This window comes from Mesoplodon densirostris, chromosome 17, assembly GCF_025265405.1.
Source record: "Mesoplodon densirostris isolate mMesDen1 chromosome 17, mMesDen1 primary haplotype, whole genome shotgun sequence".
Lineage (NCBI taxonomy): Eukaryota > Metazoa > Chordata > Mammalia > Artiodactyla > Ziphiidae > Mesoplodon > Mesoplodon densirostris.
This window is the reverse complement of record NC_082677.1, coordinates 22,219,644-22,242,161: the sequence shown is the minus strand read 5'-3', so window position 1 is coordinate 22,242,161 and position 22,518 is coordinate 22,219,644. Positions and strand designations below refer to the sequence as shown.

General features: G+C 44.0%; 2 protein-coding genes across 4 annotated transcripts in view; both read right to left on the bottom strand.

Moving 5' to 3' along the window:
* The window catches only part of TSC22D1 (TSC22 domain family member 1), a 130,990-nt gene extending 112,020 nt beyond the window's left edge, over positions 1–18,970 (bottom strand). For 2 of the 3 annotated variants that reach the window (XR_009530265.1, XR_009530266.1), the window contains exon 1: positions 15,531–18,970. Coding sequence is in view for 1 of the 3 variants with exons in the window: in XM_060079610.1 (XP_059935593.1) it covers positions 15,531–18,418 (2,888 nt within the window). In the remaining 2 variants the exon portion in view is untranslated. The remainder of the gene's footprint in view (positions 1–15,530) is intronic. The other variant, XM_060079610.1, reaches the window with a different exon arrangement.
* LOC132477403 (basic proline-rich protein-like) lies at positions 18,503–20,472 on the bottom strand. The gene is made up of 3 exons (XM_060079769.1): positions 19,828–20,472; positions 19,024–19,780; positions 18,503–18,592 (listed from the first exon to the last, which is right to left on the bottom strand). The coding sequence occupies exons 1-2, from the start codon at positions 20,470–20,472 to the stop codon at positions 19,028–19,030; spliced, it is 1,398 nt and encodes a 465-aa protein (XP_059935752.1). The 3' UTR covers positions 18,503–18,592; positions 19,024–19,027.
* Between the last annotated feature and the right edge of the window lie 2,046 nt (positions 20,473–22,518).

The following is a 22,518-nucleotide window of genomic DNA, read 5'->3' as shown; positions in this document are numbered from 1 at the left end:
TTCCTTGATACAATTATTTGATTTACTGTGTTGAAAAAGGTAATAAAAATATTTCAAAGGAAAAACTCAGGGGGAATAATATTATAGCAAAATAATAAGTAGGTATCTATACAATACCTCATACAGAACAGGTAACTGTATGTCACTTATTCATCAGTAATTTCACTAAAACTACAAATCATTAATAATAATTATTTCAATCTTAGCATCTATTAGGGGCTTTTAATTTTACTACTGAAAATATTCTAATTTCTATCTGTAAAGGTCTAACACTTATTTATAACACATTATGAATTTCTTACAGAATAATCTTACCAGCCTGAAAGCTAGGAAAACATGAAACACTTGCCCTTACTTTAGAATAGGAAAAAAGCAACATGGAGCAGTACATTAATTTGTCGATGGTTAAATGATACAATGGAGGCAGACAACTAAAAATACTGTCTCTTTATACTTATCCATAGTTCAGTAGTTAACACCATTGGGAATGCATTCATATTCATGCTTCCTTAAAATAATATACAAAACGTAATCTAACTTTCAACTGGTGAACATTCAATACCATATCAAATTTCTTTGGGGTTTTCGTAAAATTTCTAACTCCTACCTTGCTGTCAGGCTATAAACTGCTACTTTCCCAATGTCACCTTACATGCCTCAAAATCCCCTTTTTTTTCCCTTCCCCTCCCCTCATCTGCTTTAAAATGATAAAGCTAGTAAAACGTAAGACTTGAAAAAAAAGTCTAAAAAGGACCAGAAATGCTATGCAAAAACAGTAAGGGGGGAAAAAAAATAGCTTTACTTTGTGATGGCAATTTCAAGCAGTTTTGGAAGCCAGAGCTGTGTCTAAAGGATTAGGTTATCCACTCTGGATAAGTGGAGTGTTACCATGTGTGGACTGGGTCCTTACCTTCTTAGCTTTCTTAATGAGGCCAAGGTCACTGGTTCAAACCATTACCTCAGATTACAACCACAAAGAAAATGTGCCTCCATCTCCACCAGTGACAGAAAAGGAATTACTGAACTTCTCATACCCCATTAAGGAAGGAAGCAACTAGACATCCAAAGTAAGGTCCTAAAACACAGCACTGATCAGGCCACTATACAAAAACAAGAAGCGTTCTCCATTCCAAGTCCAATTAAGTCCAAACTTCACAATCCTGCCTTATTATTATTATTTTTTTTTTTTTTTCGGTACGCGGGCCTCTCACTGTTGTGGCCTCTCTCGTTGCGGAGCACAGGCTCCAGACCACAGGCTCAGCGGCCATGGCTCATGGGCCCAGCCGCTCCACAGCATGTGGGATCTTCCCGGGCCGGGGCACGAACCCATGTCCCCTGCATCGGCAGGCGGACTCTCAACCACTGCGCCACCAGGGAAGCCCCACAATCCTGCCTTTAATTAAGGCTTTTCAAAGTTAGCCTTGTCTTCTACATTCCTGTATACAGACACTATCTCTTACCAACTTAGACTATGTCCCGTGTTCTCTTCTATAAATACTCCCCGTACCTTGAACATTTTTGGTATGTTTTCTCCACTAAAGTGACTTACTAATCCCCATGGCTATCAAACTTCTCTCAAATGTCACCTCCTCAAAAGCATGTGATCTTTACCTTCTGTCTCCCAATACTGCTTTATTAGATCTCTTATGACACACCATATTCTACCTTGCCATACTTTTCCCATTTATTGGCTTTCTATCCCAAGTCATTCCCTAAACTGTTTCAAGCAGCTTACAAAGATAGATATAAATACTCTTAAGATACAATAAATTATAAATGAGTGAGAAAACTTGACACAAAGGACCAGGAATACAAGAGTAATATAAATTGAATCTGTTACCTGTTATCTTTCCTTTCATGTATATGTATACGTATATATACACATACACTTATTCTTAAATTCAACGTAGGCTCTCCCTAAGGATATAAAGAGTGCTATGCATGTACACAGTCAATAAATTACATCCTTTCAAATACCCAGGAGATTCTGTAATCTAAGGACATTTTCAAAACATCTCTTTAAAAAATTACATTCCTTTGTATGTGTACCCACACATACATGTATATATTCTCGAATTTTTTAAATGGCAAGCAAAGTGAAACAATGCACCGACATATAAAGGAGTAAGTTTTGTGGCACTTTAAATGTCAGTAAAATAATCAAATTACTCACATTTATTGTCAATGACAGCATTAATGCTTTTCTAATTTAAATAAATCTATACCATTTCCATTTTGGTAGAGACCTAGGAGTGCTCAGGAGATAGGAAGAAATAATTCCACCTCTTTCCAATGCCTGGAAGAGACTGGCAATGGAACCTGGTTAGTATGAACAGAAAGCAGCTACGATCACTAAAGTAAAGAACCAATCCTAAACACTTAGTTCACCTTCACTTGGATTTCTTTTCACTACTAAATATTTTTGGGACACATCTGCTTTGGATTATAGGCACAGATAAACCCTATGAAAAGATTAAATTGCCAAAATCCTACCTGAAGGTTATAACCACTTATCCTCAGAACTTTAAAACTGCAGCTATAAATAATAGCTTTCCTGGGAAATTAGGTTATTTTTTTTCTTTTTCAACACAAGAGAAACAAAACATTGCTTCAAGGGAGGAGAAGGTAGGAAGGTGAATAATACAGTATTTTTATAAACTGAGAAATTTTGCTAACCAAAGCGTCCTTGTACTCAATCATTTTACAATGGAAATCACTCTCCCCCTAATTTCTTTCTTTCTTTCGTTAACAAATAACAGAAAAACATAATTTCCTACGTTCTCCTCCCTGTTCCAAGCATACCCCCACTCCAATCCAGATTACGTACCCCCACTCCAATCCAGATTACGGATTCCTTTGATACTAACTTTCCCTGAACAACAGTTAGTTAGCAAGTGTTGAGGGCAAAATCACTCCCCAATTTAATCTTCAGTCACTTCCTATCACCTCCTTAAGACAGACTTACTCCATTAAGCCCAACTGTTACCTTACTTATGCCCAGACTGTTCTTATTTCCTCCCATTTTTATTAACCCTCTCCTTCCTAAAACTTTCTCCTTCAATGCAAGACTTCTGAAAAGTCAGTTCAAACAACACTGCTTTCCTAACCTTCCAAAGGTCAATTCTATCCCATCTGTGAACTGTGAATGCAATTTCCTGTGTCATTTTGGAGGCTAGCGTTCCAGTTACAGTCTAAGAAACATTTTGTAGCGCGGTGTAAGGAATTCACGTAGCCTCTCTGAATTTGTTCCTCTACCTATAAGCCAAAAGTTGGGGCCTCCCTGGTGGCGCAGTGGTTGAGAGTCCGCCTGCCGATGCAGGGGATACGGGTTCGTGCCCCGGTCTGGGAGGATCCCATATGCCGCGGAGCGGCTGGGCCCGTGAGCCATGGCCGCTGGGCCTGCGCATCCGGAGCCTGTGCTCCGCAACGGGAGAGGCCACAACAGTGAGAGGCCCGCATACCGCAAAAGATTTCCAGCTCAAAATTTCTGATTCTTTGATTTCATATTTCATGTTGTTTAAAAGTGTTATTTAGGGCTTCCCTGGTGGCGCAGTGGTTGAGAGTCCAGCTGCCGATGCAGGGGACACGGGTTCGTGCCCCGGTCCAGGAAGATCCCACACGCCGGGGAGTGGCTGGGCCCGTGAGCCATGGCCGTTGAGCCTGTGCATCCGGAGCCTGTGCTCCACAACGGGAGAGGCCACAACAGTGAGAGGCCCGCGTACCACAAAAAAAAAAAAAAAAAAAAGTGTTATTTAGCTCCTATAATTTCCCCATGTATATGTAGCATACACTGCTTGAGAACAAGAACCATGTCAGATTACATCTGTGCCCACACCGTTACTAGATATAATGATTTACACCTAGTACCTACTCAATAAATATACCCATTTGATAGGCCAGTGAGGGGGAGACAGAGAACTTAATGTAACAGGTACAGTAACATATCCGAGAAGAACTGAACCTTACTCCTATCAAAACCGCTATGCAATAATGGTAACAGGATGGCAAAGTATTTGGCAATAATTATATCCCTTTCCCTGATGACTGTGGGGTATGTCTTTGCCACACGTCTGCACTCACTCATTCAACAAATATTTCAGAACATACTATGAATCAGGTTATACTGCACACAGTGGAAATACAGAGGTAAAAACAGATGGGTAACATGCTTCCTCTCAAGGAGCTTACATTCTGGAGTACAAGAACAAGAGGAGCATCCCCACCCAAACTTCCAGGATCAAAACAAGAGCAACTGAGGATATAACGAGTTAAATATCTGCAGCTCCCAGTGCCTTCCAATGTAGGAAGCAACAGTCAGGACGCCTTGGTTTTGGGCATATCCTACAGAGATAGCAGAGCACAGAAGTCATTAAGGGCACAAAATCTAGACCCAGACTGACCGGATTTAAATCCCAGCTCCCACTTACTAGCTATGTGACCTTGAATAAATGACTTAATCATTCTATCCCTCAACTTCTTTACCTGCAAAATGCAGATAATAATGGTACTTACACCTCATAAGGTTGTTCTGAGAATAAACAAGGTGATATATGTAAAGTGCTCAGAACAAGCATATAACGAGTACCATAATTTTCAACTACTCCTACTACTATTATTACTAAATTGCCGTAGTCTGTCCATGAAAAGCTAAAAACAGCATACGACACATGGTAGGAACTCAATATTTAATTACTGACGGAATAAATGAACCCAAGACTCAGTTTCTTCCTCTGTGAAAACGGAAGAAAAGCATCCTATCCATTTTAGGACATGGGCTTCCCTGGTGGCTCAGTGGTTAAGAATCCGCCTGCCAATGCAGGGGACACGGGTTCAAGCTCTGGTCCGGGAAGATCCCACATGCCGTGGAGCAACTAAGCCCGTGCGCCACAACTACTGAGACTGTGCTCTAGAGCCCGCGAGCCACAACTACTGAAGCCCGCACGCCTAGAGCCCGTGCTCCACAGCAAGAGAAGCCACCGCAATGGAAAGCCCATGCACCACAATGAAGAGGAGCCCCCGCTCGCTGCAACTAGAGAAAGCCTGCAAGCAACAACGAAGACCCAACGCAGCCAAAAATAAATTAAAAAAAAAAAAGTACTGAAAAAAAAAAATTTAGAACTGCTATGACTCAAGAGTACATAATCTATTTCAGAGTTTTGTTTAACGCCCCCCAATCACACAAGAGGCAGGTTTTATTACTATCACCACTAGAAACTTATCACAGCCATGTGTTAGCAAAAAATTAATGCTAGATAGTATTTCAATTGTACGTTTATATGTTCCTAACTAGTCAGTATGCTGTTTGTTACCATGTAAATATACACTAACCCTAATAACCAAAGACATTAGATAACTAGGTGAGCTGGGAGAGAATGAAATCTTATCAACAATGAGTAATTTTATAATCAATCCATCCATCTACAATTCACTCAAAAAAGGAATACTCAGGCATGTACACAGAGTATCAAGAGTTCCTCAACTTAAGTAGTGACCTGATATTACAAAAATAATCTGGGATGCCTGGAAAAATAAGATGCTATCTCATCTGTCTTATCCCCATGAAGCTCAAGAGTACCCTTTACCCTATGGCTCAGTGAATGAGAAAAGGCAATAGCATTCACCATGACCTAAAGTTAATTCTTTAATAAGATCAAGCCACAGTAAATCTTCTCCACAGTCAACACAAATATGGTTTTAAGCCAAACAAGGTTTAACACTGGTATGTCCACAAAAAGAATATGAAAACATTTAAAGACTCTCAGTACTAGCCTCTGATGATCACCCCACTACAACATCAGATTCTATATTTTCCCTTCTGTTTTTAATTACCCCAACCTTAAAAGTAAAGGCCTCATATCTTAATACTTTTTACTCCCATTTAATACCCATGTAGAATCAATTAAAATTATTGCTAATTCTAATCACTGCCAAATCTTTTCCATGGTTCTTTTCCCTTAACAGAAGCCATAACTTACTAGTTTAGTAACAATTCCTTGTTGTCACTACAACGACCATAAGTAAAACAGATCAGTTAGGAATTTTAAACAAGTAATTAACTCAATGCTTACTAAACTGTCTGACAAAGAAAACTCCTTTAATACAAACAAGTGGCATTTCACCAGTTAAATGCTTATATTTTAAACAGCTGAAACTGCAAAGAACTTCCAAGGTAATACTTAGATATTTGAGAATCATTTATGCTAAATAGCTGAACCAGTCAAAAGGAGACAAGAATACTGACATTCTAATTTAGAAATAAGTGGAGTTTTTTGTTTGTTTTATTCAAGTTGGAGAACTTTTACTGTCATAAACATATGTAAATACAAAGTAAACATACAATGCTTGTTAAAAGCAGCAACTAAGCATTGTTTTGCTCATAAATACAGCAAAAAAAGTAATCAATTCTCAATCATCTCTACTAAAGGAGAAAAGAGTGATAACACATGATCTATAAAGAACTTATCTAACTTTCAAATATATCATAATAGTGTTTTTAAGAAGAAGCTGAACTTATGCCAATATTAAAAATTTTTTTCTTCAGTTATCCATTAAGCAGATTTTTATTGAGTACCTACTGTAAGGCACTGAAATAAACTTTGGATATACAGTAGCGAACCAAACATCTCTGTTCATGAAGCTTAAAATCATCAAACAGATAATCCCCAAAAACAAAAACTAATTATGCAATACAAACTGTACTAGCACTATAAAAGAACAAGGTGATCTTAAACAGTGTTAACAAAGAACCTAAGTTTAGACTGGTATGTCACAGAAGGCCTCTCAAAGTGACAGTGAGGCTTAAGGAGGAATGGAGGGAAGGTGACACAGCGCATGCCAAAGCCTGGAGGAGAGAGCAAGAAAGGATGGCAACCCGAGGAATCCAGAGGCAGCAGCTGGGACACAGAAAGTGAGGGGGAAAGTGACACATGAGGCCAGAAGTGAGCAAAAGTGAAATGTAATTACCTTAAAAGAAATGGGAAGGCTTCAGGGGTTTGGGGGCAAGTGAGAGACCTGAACAGCCTTCCGTTTTAAGAACATCACTCTGACTACAAGACATAAAATCAGAGAAAGGCAAGAGTGTATGCAGGAAGTTGGTGAGGAAGCTACTGCAGGGCTTTAAGAGCTGACTATGTTACCTTAGACTAGAGTGGTGGCAACACAGATGGGGAAAGAAAAGATAAATTCAAGATATATTTAGAATGTAATGGTCAGAATGCAGAGGGTGGGGGAAAGGAAGCTATCAAGAACGACTCAGGTTTCTAAAGTTAAGAACTAGAGTAAGAAATATGTATTAAAATGAGCATGACTAAAAGAGAAATTTGAGAGGGTAAGTAATGAAGAGGTTAAGTTTATGATCTGTTGAGACTGAGAGGCTGTGAGAATATAAGCAGAGATAACAGGAAGGCAGAGGACCGGAGCAGTCTAGAGCTAAGAAGAGAAGTGTGGGCTATGATACGCATTCAGGAGTTGAGAGCATACAGACCATGGAACAGCAGATTACCTAGGGAAACGGGAAAAGGGAAAAGGGAAAAGGCAGTAGGTGGGAAGAGGACTCAAATCCAAACAAACTCCAATGTTGAGAGTCTGACAGAGGAGCTGAACTGAAGGAGAATGAAAAGGAGTGGCCAGAAAGGTGGGAAGAAACTAAGCAGGATATCACTGAAAGCAAAAGAGAGTGGGTGTTTCAAGGACGGAAAACAAAGATCAACTAGACCTATTGAGACTGAAAGGTCAAGTAAGATTTTCAGGTCAAGCTGACTAGTAAGGAAGAAGTGAAGGGTTGGGGAGAGTGGGACATTTGAATATATGTGAGACTAGGAAAAAAGTCAACCTGGAATCCAAAACATTATAGGTCATTCTTTTCAAATGATGTAAACATCCTTTATCATTTTTTTCCCTCATGTAATTTCTTTTAATAAGCCATTAAAGCATATTCTTACCATGACATATTAAAACCTAACGACACGGTGACACAGCAAAAACCAACCAGGGTTCTGATATTGTCGCACCAGAACAGGGCATGCTCTGCAGTTTCATATTTTTAAATTGAACTTTCTAAATAAGAAATAAAATCTACATGTTTTGCAATTCTGAAGTCAGTATTACAAAGACAGAATTTAAATTATTAGAAAATTAAAATGGTTTTCCTGAAAAGATAATTTGCATACAACTTCCCCCAAAAATGTTAAAATTAATTCATTTAACATGTCTGTCTACTGTATTCCAGGTACACCACTCTTACAACTTTACCCACTTTTTTCTCACCAAGGGCTCATACGTAAATGTTGGTATGTTCTATGACAATTCCATTATTTGTACTAATACACAAGTCAATAAAGCCTGCCCTTTTTCGGGTTTTCAGCTGCTCTATTATTACTTATGGGCATCACCCTTACCTCTTTGTTGGCTTTATGAGTAGTAGAAACAGCACCAGATTTTGAATTGGAAAAATGGCTTTTAATCCTACTGTTTACTGTTATGTATATAACTTTACTGTTAGGTATATAACCTGACACAGCTTACTTGGCTTCTCTAATAAACTAAATAAGCTTCAGTCTATTCACCAGTAAATTAGAAAAAAACTTAATTCACAAGGTTCTTGAGTGGTTAAATGTGACAATAAATATTAACTGAATCTAATCCTAACATTCTTAATCACTTCTGTGAATTGAACTACCAAGTTATATATGCCATTATTATTTCTGCTGAATATAAGCCAAGCAATTCCACTCAAAATTTACGTACTAGTTATAGATCAAATCTCGGAGCATGAATTGTTAAAATTAGTATCATTCTTTACATTTAACAGTGCAATATTCTACAACTGAAATAGATGTGTAATGTTAAATGCACATCTATTTTACACTCCTTTCCTAAAAACCCCACTAAAATGACAGAAAAGGAATTTTTTAAGATACAAAGCCATAAACCCACAAAAACTGAGAGAACGGGTAGAAAAGACAATAGCAACAAAAATTTGGAAGCTGGAAAGCAGATGGTTGAGTGACAAATGACTTATTTAGCAAACACTAGGAAATCAAATCTTTAGCAAACAGTGGGGAAAGCCAAGAACAAACCCAATTTAAACTGTAAAATCCCCAAAAGACTCAGGAATTGGCAGTACCACATACATCTGAAGTGGGATGTGGGAGAGAGAGAGTGCTAAAATAAGGAAGATTGTTTAAAAGTCTGTTTAAGAAGCAACCAGCCCCACAAATCCCAACTGCCCCTCCCCAGTCCCAACAAAAAACTGAAAATATATTGTCTGGTGAATATAAAACACAAGATCCCAGGACTGAGGAAATGAGGTACAACAGTATGCAGGAGAACATACTGAAAACAAGCTGACTGAGTGAAGAGACACATACAGGGATGCTCGGCCAGGTGACCATAAAGCAAAGCTAACGAGACTCTCAGAATTTGAATCAGCATTTTACTCCCCTACTCTCACACACAACCACCATCTAAGGAAAGGCTATAGCACAAAAGATAAAGACCGAACAAATAAAAACTAAGAAAGCTAAAACTGGAGGACACAGATCACACAGGGATCAGACAGCTAAGAGAAAGTACTATTGTTACTAGAACAGGACAGATATTATTTAAAAGGACCAAAGACAAAAGCTCTTGGAAATCAAATACATGGTAATAGATGGAAACTCAATAGAAGTAAAGCAAAAAGAAAAAGAGATGGCAAATAGGAAAGAAAATATGAGAAAATTAGAAGACTGGTCAAGAAGGTCCATTATCCCAATAAAAGGAGTTTGAGAAAGAAAAAAGAAATGGGAAAGAAATAATCAACAACCTCATTCAAGAAAAAGTCCCAGAATTAAAAGATGTTTCCAGACTGAAAGGGGACACCAGTACTCAGCACCCTGAATGAAACGAAACCCACCTAAGAACCCATCATCGTAAAATTTCAGAACACTAAAAACAGATACAATTTTAAAAGCTTTCAGAGATTTAAAGAAAGAGAGAAGGGATGGAAAGAGAGATTAAACGAGTATAGGGGGAAAAAAGAAAAAACAAAACCCATACACACAGGTCACATGTAATACATATAAGGAATCTGAATGGCTTCAAACTTCTCAAAAGCAACGTGGAAGCTAGAAAGTCATGGAGCAAAACTATAAAATAAGGGCTTCCCTGGTGGCGCGGTGGTTGAGAGTCCGCCTGCCAATGCAGGGGACACGGGTTCGTGCCCCGGTCCGGGAAGATCCCACATGCCGCGGAGCGGCTGGGCCCGTGAGCCATGGCCGCTGAGCCTGCGCGTCCGGAGTCTGTGCTCCGCAACGGGAGAGGCCACAACAGTAAGAGGCCCGCATACCGAAAAAAAAAAAAAATTATAAAATAATACAATTTCCAATCCAGTATTCTTTACCTAACCGAAGAATCAAACAAGTAACAGGGTAAGCTAAAGCCATTTTAAAACATCAAGTGAGCCAAGAATGAATAATGACATGAGTCACTGGAAAATGGAGATCCAAGCACAGAAGACAGTGAAAGGAATCCCACAAATATTAATAGTTGCATACCAAGTCTAAAAGGCAATCAGTCCAGAATGAAGCTCAGAGAAATATGAGAGAGACTTCCTCAGGAAGATAAAATTGATAACAGTACCTGATATGGCTGAACATCTCAAGGGACATTTGATGAAATGATGAATCAGTGATTACTACAGAGAAAATTAAGAGGGGGCAGGGTGGGTGGAGACAATGAATTCCAGACAAATCACCCTATGGTAAAGCTAACAGCAAGTCACATTGAGAACTTCTTATCAGCTCTTTAGTCTCCTACACTTAAGTACAAGCAGAGGACCAAGACTTGCCAGACATCTGAAGAAAGGCTCTATCATAAAAGGTTAAGCCCAAAACATACAAAAATGGGAGAAAGGCAACTTGGAGGAAACAGATGATGACAGATGAAAACTTGGGTTGGAGGAACCCACTAACATTTCTAAATGCTAAATACTATACAGAAATATACATATAAGTGTACCACACATACTAGATGGCTGGGGTGGGAGGAGGGAGGCAAGTGCAGGACATTAGACAGGATAGGAAAAGTAATCATATTTTACAAGAACACTGAATAATCAATAGTGATGCAATCATAACTATTAAGAGGAGGAGGGACCAGGAGGAAGGAGGACCAGCTGAGTAGGTCATGACAAAGTTAATCTTCATTTTCTACCCAGGAAGTTAATAAAGCCAAAAACAAAAGCAAGGATGGACTTCCCTGGTGGCACAGTGGCTAAGAATCCACCTGCCAATGCAGGGGACACGGGTTTGACCCCTGGTCCGGAAAGATCCCACATGCCGCGGAGCAACTAAGCCCGTGAGCCACAACTACTGAAGCCCGCACGCCTAGAGCCCGTGCTCCGCAACAAGAGAAGCCACAGCGATGAGAAGCCCGAGCACCACGACTAAGGAAAGCCCACACACAGCAACAAAGACCCCATGCAGCCAAATATAAAGAAGGAAATGTATTTTTTTTAAAAAAAAGTAAGGGCTTCCCTGGTGGTGCAGTGGTTGAGAGTCCGCCTGCCGATGCAGGGGACACGGGTCCATGCCCCGGTCCGGGAAGATCCCACATGCCCCGGAGTGGCTAGGCCCGTGAGCTATGGCCGCTGAGCCTGCGCATCCAGAGCCTGTGCTCCACAATGGGAGAGGCCACAATAGTGGGAGGCCCGCGTACCGCAAAAAAAAAAAAAAAAAAAAAAAAAGTAAGGAGTATTTTATTTAACACACACATATATAGGGCATATGAGTTAGAAACAGTTCTAAGGGCTTTGCAAATGCATTGAATTCTTATAACAACCCTATGAGGTAGGTACTATTTTCCCCACTTTTTAAAATGAGCAAACTGAGGCACAGAGAGGTTAAGCAGCTAGTAAACAATAGAGGATGGATCAGACCTAAGCAGTCTAATTCCAGGGTCCATGGCTTCTAACCACCTGGCTATGTTGCACATCTAGTAGCAATATAAGCAGTTAGAGACTAGGAGGTAAATATCACAGTCATCATCTAAAAAAGGTGAAAGTGATTGCTTCTGGGAAATGAAGCAGGCAGGAAGCTTTTGTTTGTTTTGATAACCATGTAAACTATTTGGCTCTTTAAACTGTGCAGGTACAACCTAAATAAAAAATTAAAACTTATAATTTAGTATTTTACAGTTAAAGTATTTTATCTGATGCTACCATCCTAAGAAGTAGGCAAAACGAGTATTATTCCTACTTGATAAGAAAACTCATTCCTCTTTAGTAAATATGAGGGCCAACTCTGTAACAGGCACTGTATTTAAAAAATAGATATCAATTCACCTCAAGATCTGAAAAGGCAAAAGAGGTAGAAAAAGCAAGTATTTTCATTCATTTCTTTTCACTTTGTTGCATTTAATTATATGATCCTACAACCTGAACAGTTGTGCTTAAGGTGAAAGGCAATACAAATTTTAAATCATGATAGAAAAAGCAGAGAAAGGTCTGCTCATTAATCCGTTCAAAAAAGATTTAGCTCTTGCCCTTGAGGAACTCACAGTCTCGTGGGGAAAATGGGTAAACATAATTCAAACTGAATGTGTGCAGTGCCTTGAATAGAGGAACACTAAAAAGGGCTAAGGAAACAACATTCCCTGGGTGAAGAGACTGCTTCAGAGGGAACATCTGAGCTGAGCCTTGAAGGATGAATAGAAGTTTGACCAATTAATTTCACAGAAGAGGCTGTATTAACAATCACAAAACACTAAAGACTATACATCAGTGTGAAATACCTGTATCTTCCCTGTGCTGTAAAAATAAGTTCACATTAAAGGCTAATGTGAGACATTAAGAACTTTTTAATGAGAATGATTTTTAAAAATCTAGATACATAATCTTAATGCCTGATCCATGTTTCTAATCTTCATAGTCTCTACCAGTAGCCAACTGAAAGCATTTTCCACATGTGTTAGAAATATTTTAAAATTTAAAGTGTTAGAATATTATTTCAAAAGATGACTAAAGAACAACGAATCTTCATTTGTCCTACCATCCAAAAGTTTTATTGTTAACATGTTTTCTAAGTCATAATACTGAAATTACAAGGTACTCTTTTCTCCCATGGGAGACTAATAGGTGACCAAGCCCAGAAGACGCAAATGACACAGAAACTAACAGGGGAAGAAAAAGTAAAAAGAATTTTTTTAACCATTAACACTTTAAAAAAATAAATAGAAACTCATTATCACTTTTTTCTCTTGCAGATATTCTCAAATTCCCTTCCAAGAACTAATTTAAACGGAACATTTCTTTTTCCAAACTACAGTGAAAGCACAAGGAAAATAATATACAAATTTACCCTATCTGACCTTTACAGGTATTTTAGGGGTCATTTTGATTTTTCAGAATTTAAAGGATACCTCTGAAAAAAAATTTTCTGGTTTTGACGACTTGACTTTGATGTTAACAAAGGCTCAAATATGTAGTTCATTCAAAACAGGTACAGTCAACTCAAGTTACTTTATACCAAGAGTTAATCATATTTCTCAGTATCTGTTTTTGTCCCTTTAATTTCAAACCTTCCTACATAATTTGCCGCTAATTTATGTTCCTCTCAGTTACTATATGGAAAAATTAATTTTGTAGTAATATCTTAAGCAGGGACTCTATCTCTACAGTTAAAAACCTAGCTGTAAAGTCTTCTGACTTTAATCATCTGGAACAGCATGTTGTGTTAAGCTCTATCATGCCCTACCACCAGGAGGGAAACAAAAAAGGAGAAAGTCATGCCAGGAGACCACAAACAGTAATTAGCAAAAATCATGGCAGGTTTGAATTCAAAATATGTGGTTTTCATTTGTGTATCTGACCCATCTTTTATTTCTCTAAATTTAGCATCCACATAATGTACCCGTGGGCTTTACTCAGATCACACCCTTTAAAGTTAGAACATATTAATATTTGGGGTAAATAATTCTTTAAAATTACAGATAAGTATTAGCATGATTTGATACATTGAAAGGTTTAACAATAATTATAATAGGACTCTTACGGGAACCACCTCCTAGAAGAGGTCTTTTAATGTACAGTTTTGTACACATGATACAGAATACATTTGGCTAGGTAACGAGATTTTAATTATATGACTTAGAAAAATAATAAAAATCTTGAAAGACAAGACTTTAAATTATTTCAATTAATCATGCCTTTACCTTATATCTTTTAAGTAACTGAAAAAAAAAAAAAAAAAACAAGAAAACCTCACTGAAACATTAGGCCTTTGTTTTTCTAAAACTGCAATTCTTTTGAAATATGCTCAATATTTCCAAAGGGAAAATCACAGATATACATTTTGAATGTAAATGTTCCAACTGGTTTGATAAAAGTTCAATCTCAAAAATCTCCAACTAATACTAAAATAATTAAGTATCTTTCAAGCTTATTCAAAGTTCCACAATGAAGATGAATAGCCTTTGTCATAACTCCTATATTATTTTGATCAAGGTTAGTCACAGACTGGCAAATTTGTGAAAAGAACATTCCCTTAAAAATCAACTTAGTTTAAAGCCATGTAGTAGCATGAGAGATTTCACAACTTTTCTAGCTAGCCAGCTTCAAAGACACAATTTGATTCAATAAACATGATTATCACATTATTTCCAATCCAATTAAGAAAACGCTGGTTTAATAATGTACTTTAGGCTTTATGTATTTTTTTGGTAAGAGAAGAGAAGAACAGGTGGAGTAAGTCCTGTAGGAGCGCAAAGTCGGTTTCATGTCTCTATAAATTCAACCCTCCAAGACTTTCTTTCTTTACCCTTTAAAATGGCTACCACTTGATCTACTATGCAAAAGGAAAAATGCACAGCATACAACTATCAAAGGTAAATCTGGTTATTTTTAAGAGTGTATGGCCTCCTACCCCACGGAACACTTTTTTAAGATTCCCATTCCTTTACTGTTCCGATGCAACGACCATTAGATAAGTACACAAAAGTTGGTCAGTTAGTTTGAGGGCAACCTGTATAACCCAGCTTAGGTCATCTTTCCTGTAATATCTGATGAGGAAAAGGAGCTAACGTTATCTTTCACAGACTAAGAGCAAACACAGTAGAACTGAAAAGGGTTGTCCTGTCCAGTAAAGGAGAAACAAATGTGGGAACCACAACCTCCCCTCCCGTCCCCAAGAGATGATCATAATGATTTTAGTAATTCAAAAGAACAGACTATTAGATGGGTCAGCAAAAACTAGTAACTCTAAAAACCATTTTATAAATAACAAAACCACCTGGTGCTCCCAAACCTATTCTTAGTGCTCAAAAACTAGCCTGTCAAACAGTGTTTACATAATACTTACACCACTTCCTGACCAACTAGTTTGAGACCGCTCCATAACACTCTTGCTCTAGAAAACTTACCAGAAAAATGCAGTTTCACATACAAAAAGGAAGAAACGCATAATGCTTTAGACTAATCTTGTGCATATACACAGCTACTAAACAGATTAACTCTGAATCTGCCGAGTGTCTGCAGAAACACGGCATGACCTTACCTCTCATCCTCGCCATCCACCAGGGGTGTCGTCAGCGGTAGCACCTTCAACGGGAAAAGAGAAGCCGAGGCTCCTAGGCTGCTGCCACTCCCATCTGAAACTGCCGACATTCCCCCACTGTCACCACTGAGAGTCTGAGGTAAGCCAACTAAGGAGGGTTCCGCTGGGCGCCTGGCAACTTCAATTTGGCTTCCAATTGCCTGAGCTAATGATTGTGCAGAGAACTGAGTAAAACTTAGTGGTATCTGCTGCGCCAAAGGCAAATTTATATTAGATGCTGCCATCAAGGGAGGCTGACTAACACTCGGAACCAAATTACCGTTTTGAGTGGCAGGCGCTTGTGCTATATTCTGTGATGGAACCAAGTTTGTTGGGACCGAAGGCATTCCAGAAGGACCAGGTGAACTAACCTGATTCGTAACAGAGATACTGCTAGCAGAGGGCAAAGGACTAACTGCAGGCAACTGCTGCGAGACAACTCCTGGAGCTACTGACTCGACTGGCGGCTGGGCAGGCGCAGTTACCAAGGTGCTCTGGGGTGCCCTGGCCAACTGTGGAGGAAGGCTGGAAGCACTAGCTTGAACTCCCTGATGAAGAATCGCAGCCTGAGCGGGTGGAACTATCTGCGAAGACGGAGGAGCACCTTGCGGGATGACTGAAGGTGTGACTTGGGTAGAGGGCTGCTGCGCTGCCGTAGGTAGGTTTGTCTGTTGACCAATATTTGCAATTTGACTGCCAGGAGGTACAGCAGATACTGCCGTCTGCGCCTGGCCAGCGGGTTGGCCAGACGCCCCTGCGGGCTGCGCCTGGACTGCTGCGGGCTGCGCTGGCAGCTGGATGCTCTGTGGCTGAGCCACGGGAATCACCGCGGTTCCTGCTCCCACCCCCGCAGAAGGGGGCTGTGCAGAGGGCACTGCCGTCTGCAGAATCGGCTGCTGCTGAACATACTCGGAAGCAGGATTCGGAGTCCCTGACGGGCCGTGGCTTGGGGCCACCGGTGTGGAGAGAGCTGGCGGCTGCTGTCCATAGTGTAACTGCTGGGCCGATGTGCCTGGCAGGGGAGCTTGCGCCGGAGGGGCCGCCTGAGAATACGGCAGTTGCGGCTGAGCCAGGCTGGAAACGGAAGGCGGCTGACCCAGAGCTGAAGTTGCACCCGCCACGCTCACAGGTGATGGCTGGATACCAGCTGCAGCACCGAGAGCGGCTTGCAGAGGTACTGGTTGAAGACCCTGCTTCTGCTGATAGCTCAGTTCTTGGGACTGCAACTGCACTTGCGAGATCTGTGACTGAGAAATACTCTGGGGCATACTAACGGCAGAAATGCCCGCCGGAGCAGCGCTACTGAAGTCCATCTGCGGGAGGGCGACACCCGCAAGAGCGGGCGGCTGCTGCATCACGGCAGCTGGGGCCCCCACCTCTCCGCTTCCCACACTCTCCGTGTAGTGGCTCAGCGTGCTGACACTGCTGCTCACTGAGCTCCCGCTGGTGCTCTCCCTCTCAGGAGTCACTTCTGCCGGGTTTTGTTTTACACTTTCCACCGCTTTATTTATCACCACCCCTTCGGCGGCGGGGACAGCGTTTTCTTTCTCATAGAACTCGGTGCAAGTCCATCTACCTTTCTTGAAGGGCTCAGAACTCGAATCTAACTTCACAAGTCTGAACCTGGACGTGTTAGCTGTTGGTTGCGGCTGCTGACTTGAAACGGATCCCGCAGTCATCCCTGCAGCTGCACTGGCAGTGCTGTTAATGAGAGCGGAGGACAAAATCGTACCGTTGCCCAGGCCGCTCAAGACAGTCACGTTAACACCGCTGCTCACTCCAGGCCCAACGCTCACACCGGCAGCGCTGGGAACGCTGCTCGCACTTACATTAGCATTAGCAAGCATGCTGCTGGTCACGTTAGGATTAAAAACGCCCACAGCCGTAATGTTAACATTTTTCATCGCATTAGTGCCTGTAACAGAATTTATACCTATACTGCCGCTTGAACTCGGAGCACGGATACTAGTCATTGCAGATGCAGGTGAGCCACTCGACGATACGGCAGAAGTTGGTGCAGCTGGCCTAACACTGTCAGAGCTTCCAGTTATAGACAGTTTTCTGGATACTGGGCTTGCGGGTGGCCCTCCCGGAATGGGTGTACTGGCCACACCGGCATGGGATGGATGGTGGTGACCGTGATGGAGGTGGTGCCCATGATGAATGTGAGGGTGGGGATGGAGGGAGTGGGGATGAGCATTCCCATTGATTACAACATTCTGTTGTGGAAGGTGAGGCAAATGAGGCTGTGGAAGGGGGGGCTGGTTGGGAGAGACTGCCCCAGGTGTCTCGGCTTCCTGGAAGTTATTGAGAGTTTCTTCTGAGGAGCTGCGTTCAGGCTCCCCTAAGTCGGTAGCCCTGGAAAGTGACACATCAAGGATCTCGGAAGACGACAGATCTTCTGTGTGAGATTCATCCAGATCATCGTAGCTTTCGGTGTCCTCTGCGATGCTGTTGTTAGAGCTGATGCTAGCGGAGATCTGAGCCGGGGTCACGCTCGTTATCTGGAAGCCACTTTTCTTTTTCATTTGAGTTCCGCCTGGCGCAAGAGGCTGTGCCTGCAGCTGAGCCTGCGAAAGGAGGTTCAGGCTTTGTGGAGGCGGAGGCTGTGGTCCCGACAGAGAAGATGCTGCAGGAGGTGGCGGCTGGAGCAGCGACGGAGGCGGAAAATCCTCGGAAGATGGGGCACTACTACCAACGCCGGTACCTGCTGCACTGAGAGCAGACGCGCTGCCACCACCACTGCCCCTTCGAGGGAACATTGCCGGGTGCGCCATCTTCCTAGCACTAATGTCTGCAGCGGCCGAGGCCGCGGCCGCGGCGGCGGTGGACTCGGGCGGCTGGTGCATTGTGCTGGGTACCGGGGGGCGGAGGAGGCGAGTGCAATTTCCTTCAGCACCGTAATCTTTGTATTCAAGACGCCGAGGAGGAAAACGGGACCTGACGCTCTGCCCGGCGCGATTCCTCCTCCTCCTCCTCCTTCTCAGCCGAAGGCGCCGGCCGCTTCTGCCTTCGAGGGCGAGCTTCGGGAAGGGAGGATGAACGAGGGTGAACAGAACAGCCGGGGACCCGAAGGGGGGACCCCTTCAGTCCTTCGCCATTCACTTTCCTCTCTAGCCTCACACCCCCCTTTATATTCCGCTTCACGTGGGGTGCGGGGCAGGAGGGAGGGGTAGACCAGGGGAGGGGGGAGGCTAGGGGAGGGGGTGGGAAAGCCGAGAAATGCCCACCTTCTCCGGACAACTCCGAAGCCACCTCCACCCCTCCTCCCGCCGCGGCGGCGGCGGCCGCTGCAAAACCCTCCCGGTCGCTCTGCACGAAGGCGGCGCCGAGCGAGTGTCGCCTTCCCCTCGCCACCCCCAGCCCCGCCGGCGAACCCTGAGCTCAGTGTGGCTCAAACCTCCCCTCCCGGCCCCGCCGGCCCCGCTCGGCCCTCCCCCCACGCCCCGCGGACCCTTTCAAACCCCCTGGCCTCGCGGCGGCTGCTCCGTGAGGAAACGCTGGCCGCGGCTGGGGCCGGCGCGGCGAGGCTCGAAGCGGGGCGGCGGCGGGGCGCCGGGTACGGTGAGCCCAGCAACGGGGCGCGGGCGGGCGCGCAGAGACGCCGGGTCCTCGCGGAGCACGGCCGGGGCGCGGCGGCGGCGGTGGCAGCGGGAGCCCAGGGACCTCTCCATCACTGGCAGCCATGGAGCCCGAGCATTTTCCTCCCTCCAGGCAGGCGCCTCGGCTCGGCACACGTCCTCGGGGAGGAAGGGGCCGGCGCCCGAGCCTCCCCGGAGGGCGGCGGGACGTGCGCTAGCGCCGACGATGCGCACCGCTCTAGTCCTCTTCCTCCGCAGCCGGTTCGTCCGCACCCCGCTGCTCCCGCGGCCCGGGCGGGAGGGGGCCGCAGGCGGCGGCGGCGGCGACTCCTTTCTCGGCGGCGTTGGTGGCCAGAGGGGCTGCTGCAGCGACTGCAGCCGACGCCGTTCAAAGGAACGAGAGGTGGGGTTGGTCGGTGTCGGCGAACGGGGCGGGTGAGTGGGTGGGTGCCGAGGGAGGGCGGCGGGCGGAGAGGGGGCTGTGGTGGTTGTTACTAGTGCTTTTCTCCGGCTCCACCGTATCCCCGGGTCTCTCGCGGCATCGGCAGAGGAGGGACCAGCGCCCGAGCGCAGGAGGAGGAGGGGCGACCGCCGGCCAGAGGAGGCGGCGGCGGTGACGGGGGGAGGGGACTGGCCGAGAAGGAGGGAAGATGGCGTCTGCGCATGCGCCCCGGCGCCGCAAACATAAAGCCGGGTCTGGCGGAGGAGGAGGCGGCGGGTCTTCGAACCTCGCCGAGCGCCGGGTCTCCTGGCGGAAATTTCCGAAGGCTGGCGGAGGCGCCGACGACGTCGGCGTTGGTGGTGGGGGGTGGGGAATTTCGGCCGGGGGAGCGAATCCGAGTCGGCCGGAGAGAGTCGGCCTGGTGGGGGTGGGGGTGGGGCAGGGTGCGGGGCGCGCGCAGGTTAGGTGTGTCCGCTCCTTTTTCACACGCGGCCGGCGCGCGCGCGCAGGCACGCGGCAGGGGAGGCGGCGCGGCAGGGAGGGTCTCGCGGAGGCCGCTGGAGCCCGGGTCTCGGGTGTAAGCGCTCTGGGTAGTGTCCCCCGCCTGCGGAATGGGTAATGAGGCTTTTCTCCGCAGCAACAGCATCACGAGTTTCAGTTCCCAGGAGTCCGCCGCCGCCACGACATGAGTCAGGCTTTCTTCCTCGGCGCGTGAAGGAGCCCTCCTCCTCCTCCTCGCCGCACCTGGGCTCGACCCCGGCCCGCGCGGCCCTCGCCCCCTCGGAGGGTGCCCCAGCGCTCGGAGCCGCGGGGTCCACGGAAGGCCGGTGGCTCCTCGGGATAGACGCTCCCTTTTGTGCGGCGCAGTTGCAGCTGCCATGCGGTCCCCTCGCCTTTCGACGGGCACGGGCTAGCCAGCCCGGCAGATATTGCAGCTGTTTGCAGTTAACTGCCTGAGCTCTTCTCTGGAGAGGGAGGGTTTGCAATCCGTCGTTACCTGGAGGGAAGCAGTAGCCCGGCCTAGTAAATAACTTACCTCAACAGGTGGAGCTTATCTCCAGCAGGGATAGCATTTCGCTTAATTGTCCAGGCTGTAGCCTGCATAGGTTTGACTTAAAAGACAAACTGGCCTAGTCATGGTGGCAACACGATGATCAATGAAGACTACCCTTTAGGGTTAGAAAAGAGAAAGAACCGTCTGCAATTCCAGTTTAAAAAAAAATAAAATAAAACCTGCATGGATCTGAGCATGGTGCTACAGAAGCAATGTTAGGTTTGACGGGAGGCAGTTTACTGGAAGTTGCTTCCCTGGCATTACACGTCAAAACATTCTAGCTCTAAGCATTGTTTACTGCTAGGCGAGAGTGTACTTCTCAACCAGGAATTAAAAAACAACAAAGTATTATAATATAGAAAACCCTAGGGAGAAATGTGGTTTTTTTTTCAACTTAGGTTGTTGAGAAACTGAACGTTTATGGTTAGACCTATGCTTCAGTCAGTCTCACAGACTTCCAGATCTACAATCCTATTTTGAGCCTGTTAAAACATAAATGGCATAATTGTCGATTCAACACGTTACTTTAGGTTTCTCTAAACTTTTCCCCTCATTCCGTCTCCCAAGAGGTTAGGAATATCACCATTCTATTACTGAATAGAAACGCACCCTCAACATCCCCGTATAGCCTGTATCAAAGTTTTGATATGTTGGTTTTTCTGTGGTGTCCCCCACTAAACCCAAAAGGTAGGACTACGTGTTTTTAATGTGGAGTTCCGGAGTAGGTACAAAGTAGGTGCTCACAAATATTGAAAATGACATGGTAGTAAAAATCAAATTCACTTGAAAAGATCAGACTTGTTTTATGTTACTCATGAATTAATACGTGAATGATTGGGGTTTTTTTTTTTACATAACTATGGCCATTTGTGTATTTTACAAAAATAATTTCTTTTTTAATGTTACAACAGCTTTTGTTGCAAGAAATACACCTGATTAATGGCCGCCATTCATTGTTGAAATGCAACTCTGACATGCTTTTTTCAACAGTTTTTGAACGGAAAATAGGAAGTATCCTAATGAACTGAAACTGCAATAGAATTTAGTAGGGCAAAATGTGTTTGTGAGCTACAGTGTGAAAGAAAATGCTCTAGATCTCAAAATCTTGCCTTAGGTCAAAATTTTAAATTACCCCAAACAACAGCTCAACACCACCTGGTGTGTTGAGCTAAATACCTGCCTCCTAAATACCAACTATGATAGGGTTTGAAACAGAAGAAACCCATGTTATAAAGTCTTCCGGACTTCCCTGGTGGTGCAGTGGTTAAGAATCCACCTGCCAATGCAGGGAACATGGGTTCGAGCCCTGGTCCGCGAAGATCCCACACGCCGCGGAGCAACTAAGCCCGTGCGCCACAACTACTGAACCTGCTCTCTAGAGCCCGCGAGCCACGACTACTGAAGCCCGCACGCCTAGAACCCGTGCTCCGCAACAAGAGAAGCCACTGCAATGAGAAGCCCGCGCACCGCAACAAAGAGTAAACCCCGCTCTCCGCAACTAGAGAAAGCCTGCGTGCAACGAAGACCCAACTCAGCCAAAAATAAATAATAAATTTATAAAGAATTAAAAAAATAAAGTCTTCCAGCGTTGACAGAATGAGTCATTGAGATAACCTGTAAAAGCAGATACTTCTAATAACAGGTAGTAATGAGTATTGTTATTTTGGGCTATTTTGATGTTGGGGGTTAGTGGGTATATTATTTCTTTTAAAAGAAAGTTGTTATTGTTTTAACTTTTCCAGGATAACATAAGACATAGAAAATACATCCTTTTGAAATGTGTTTCACTTTTATCTGCCATATCACCTTCAAATTCCTGGTTAGGCTGCATCAAGTCCCACTGAGATATGATGAGCAGCTCTGCAATTACGG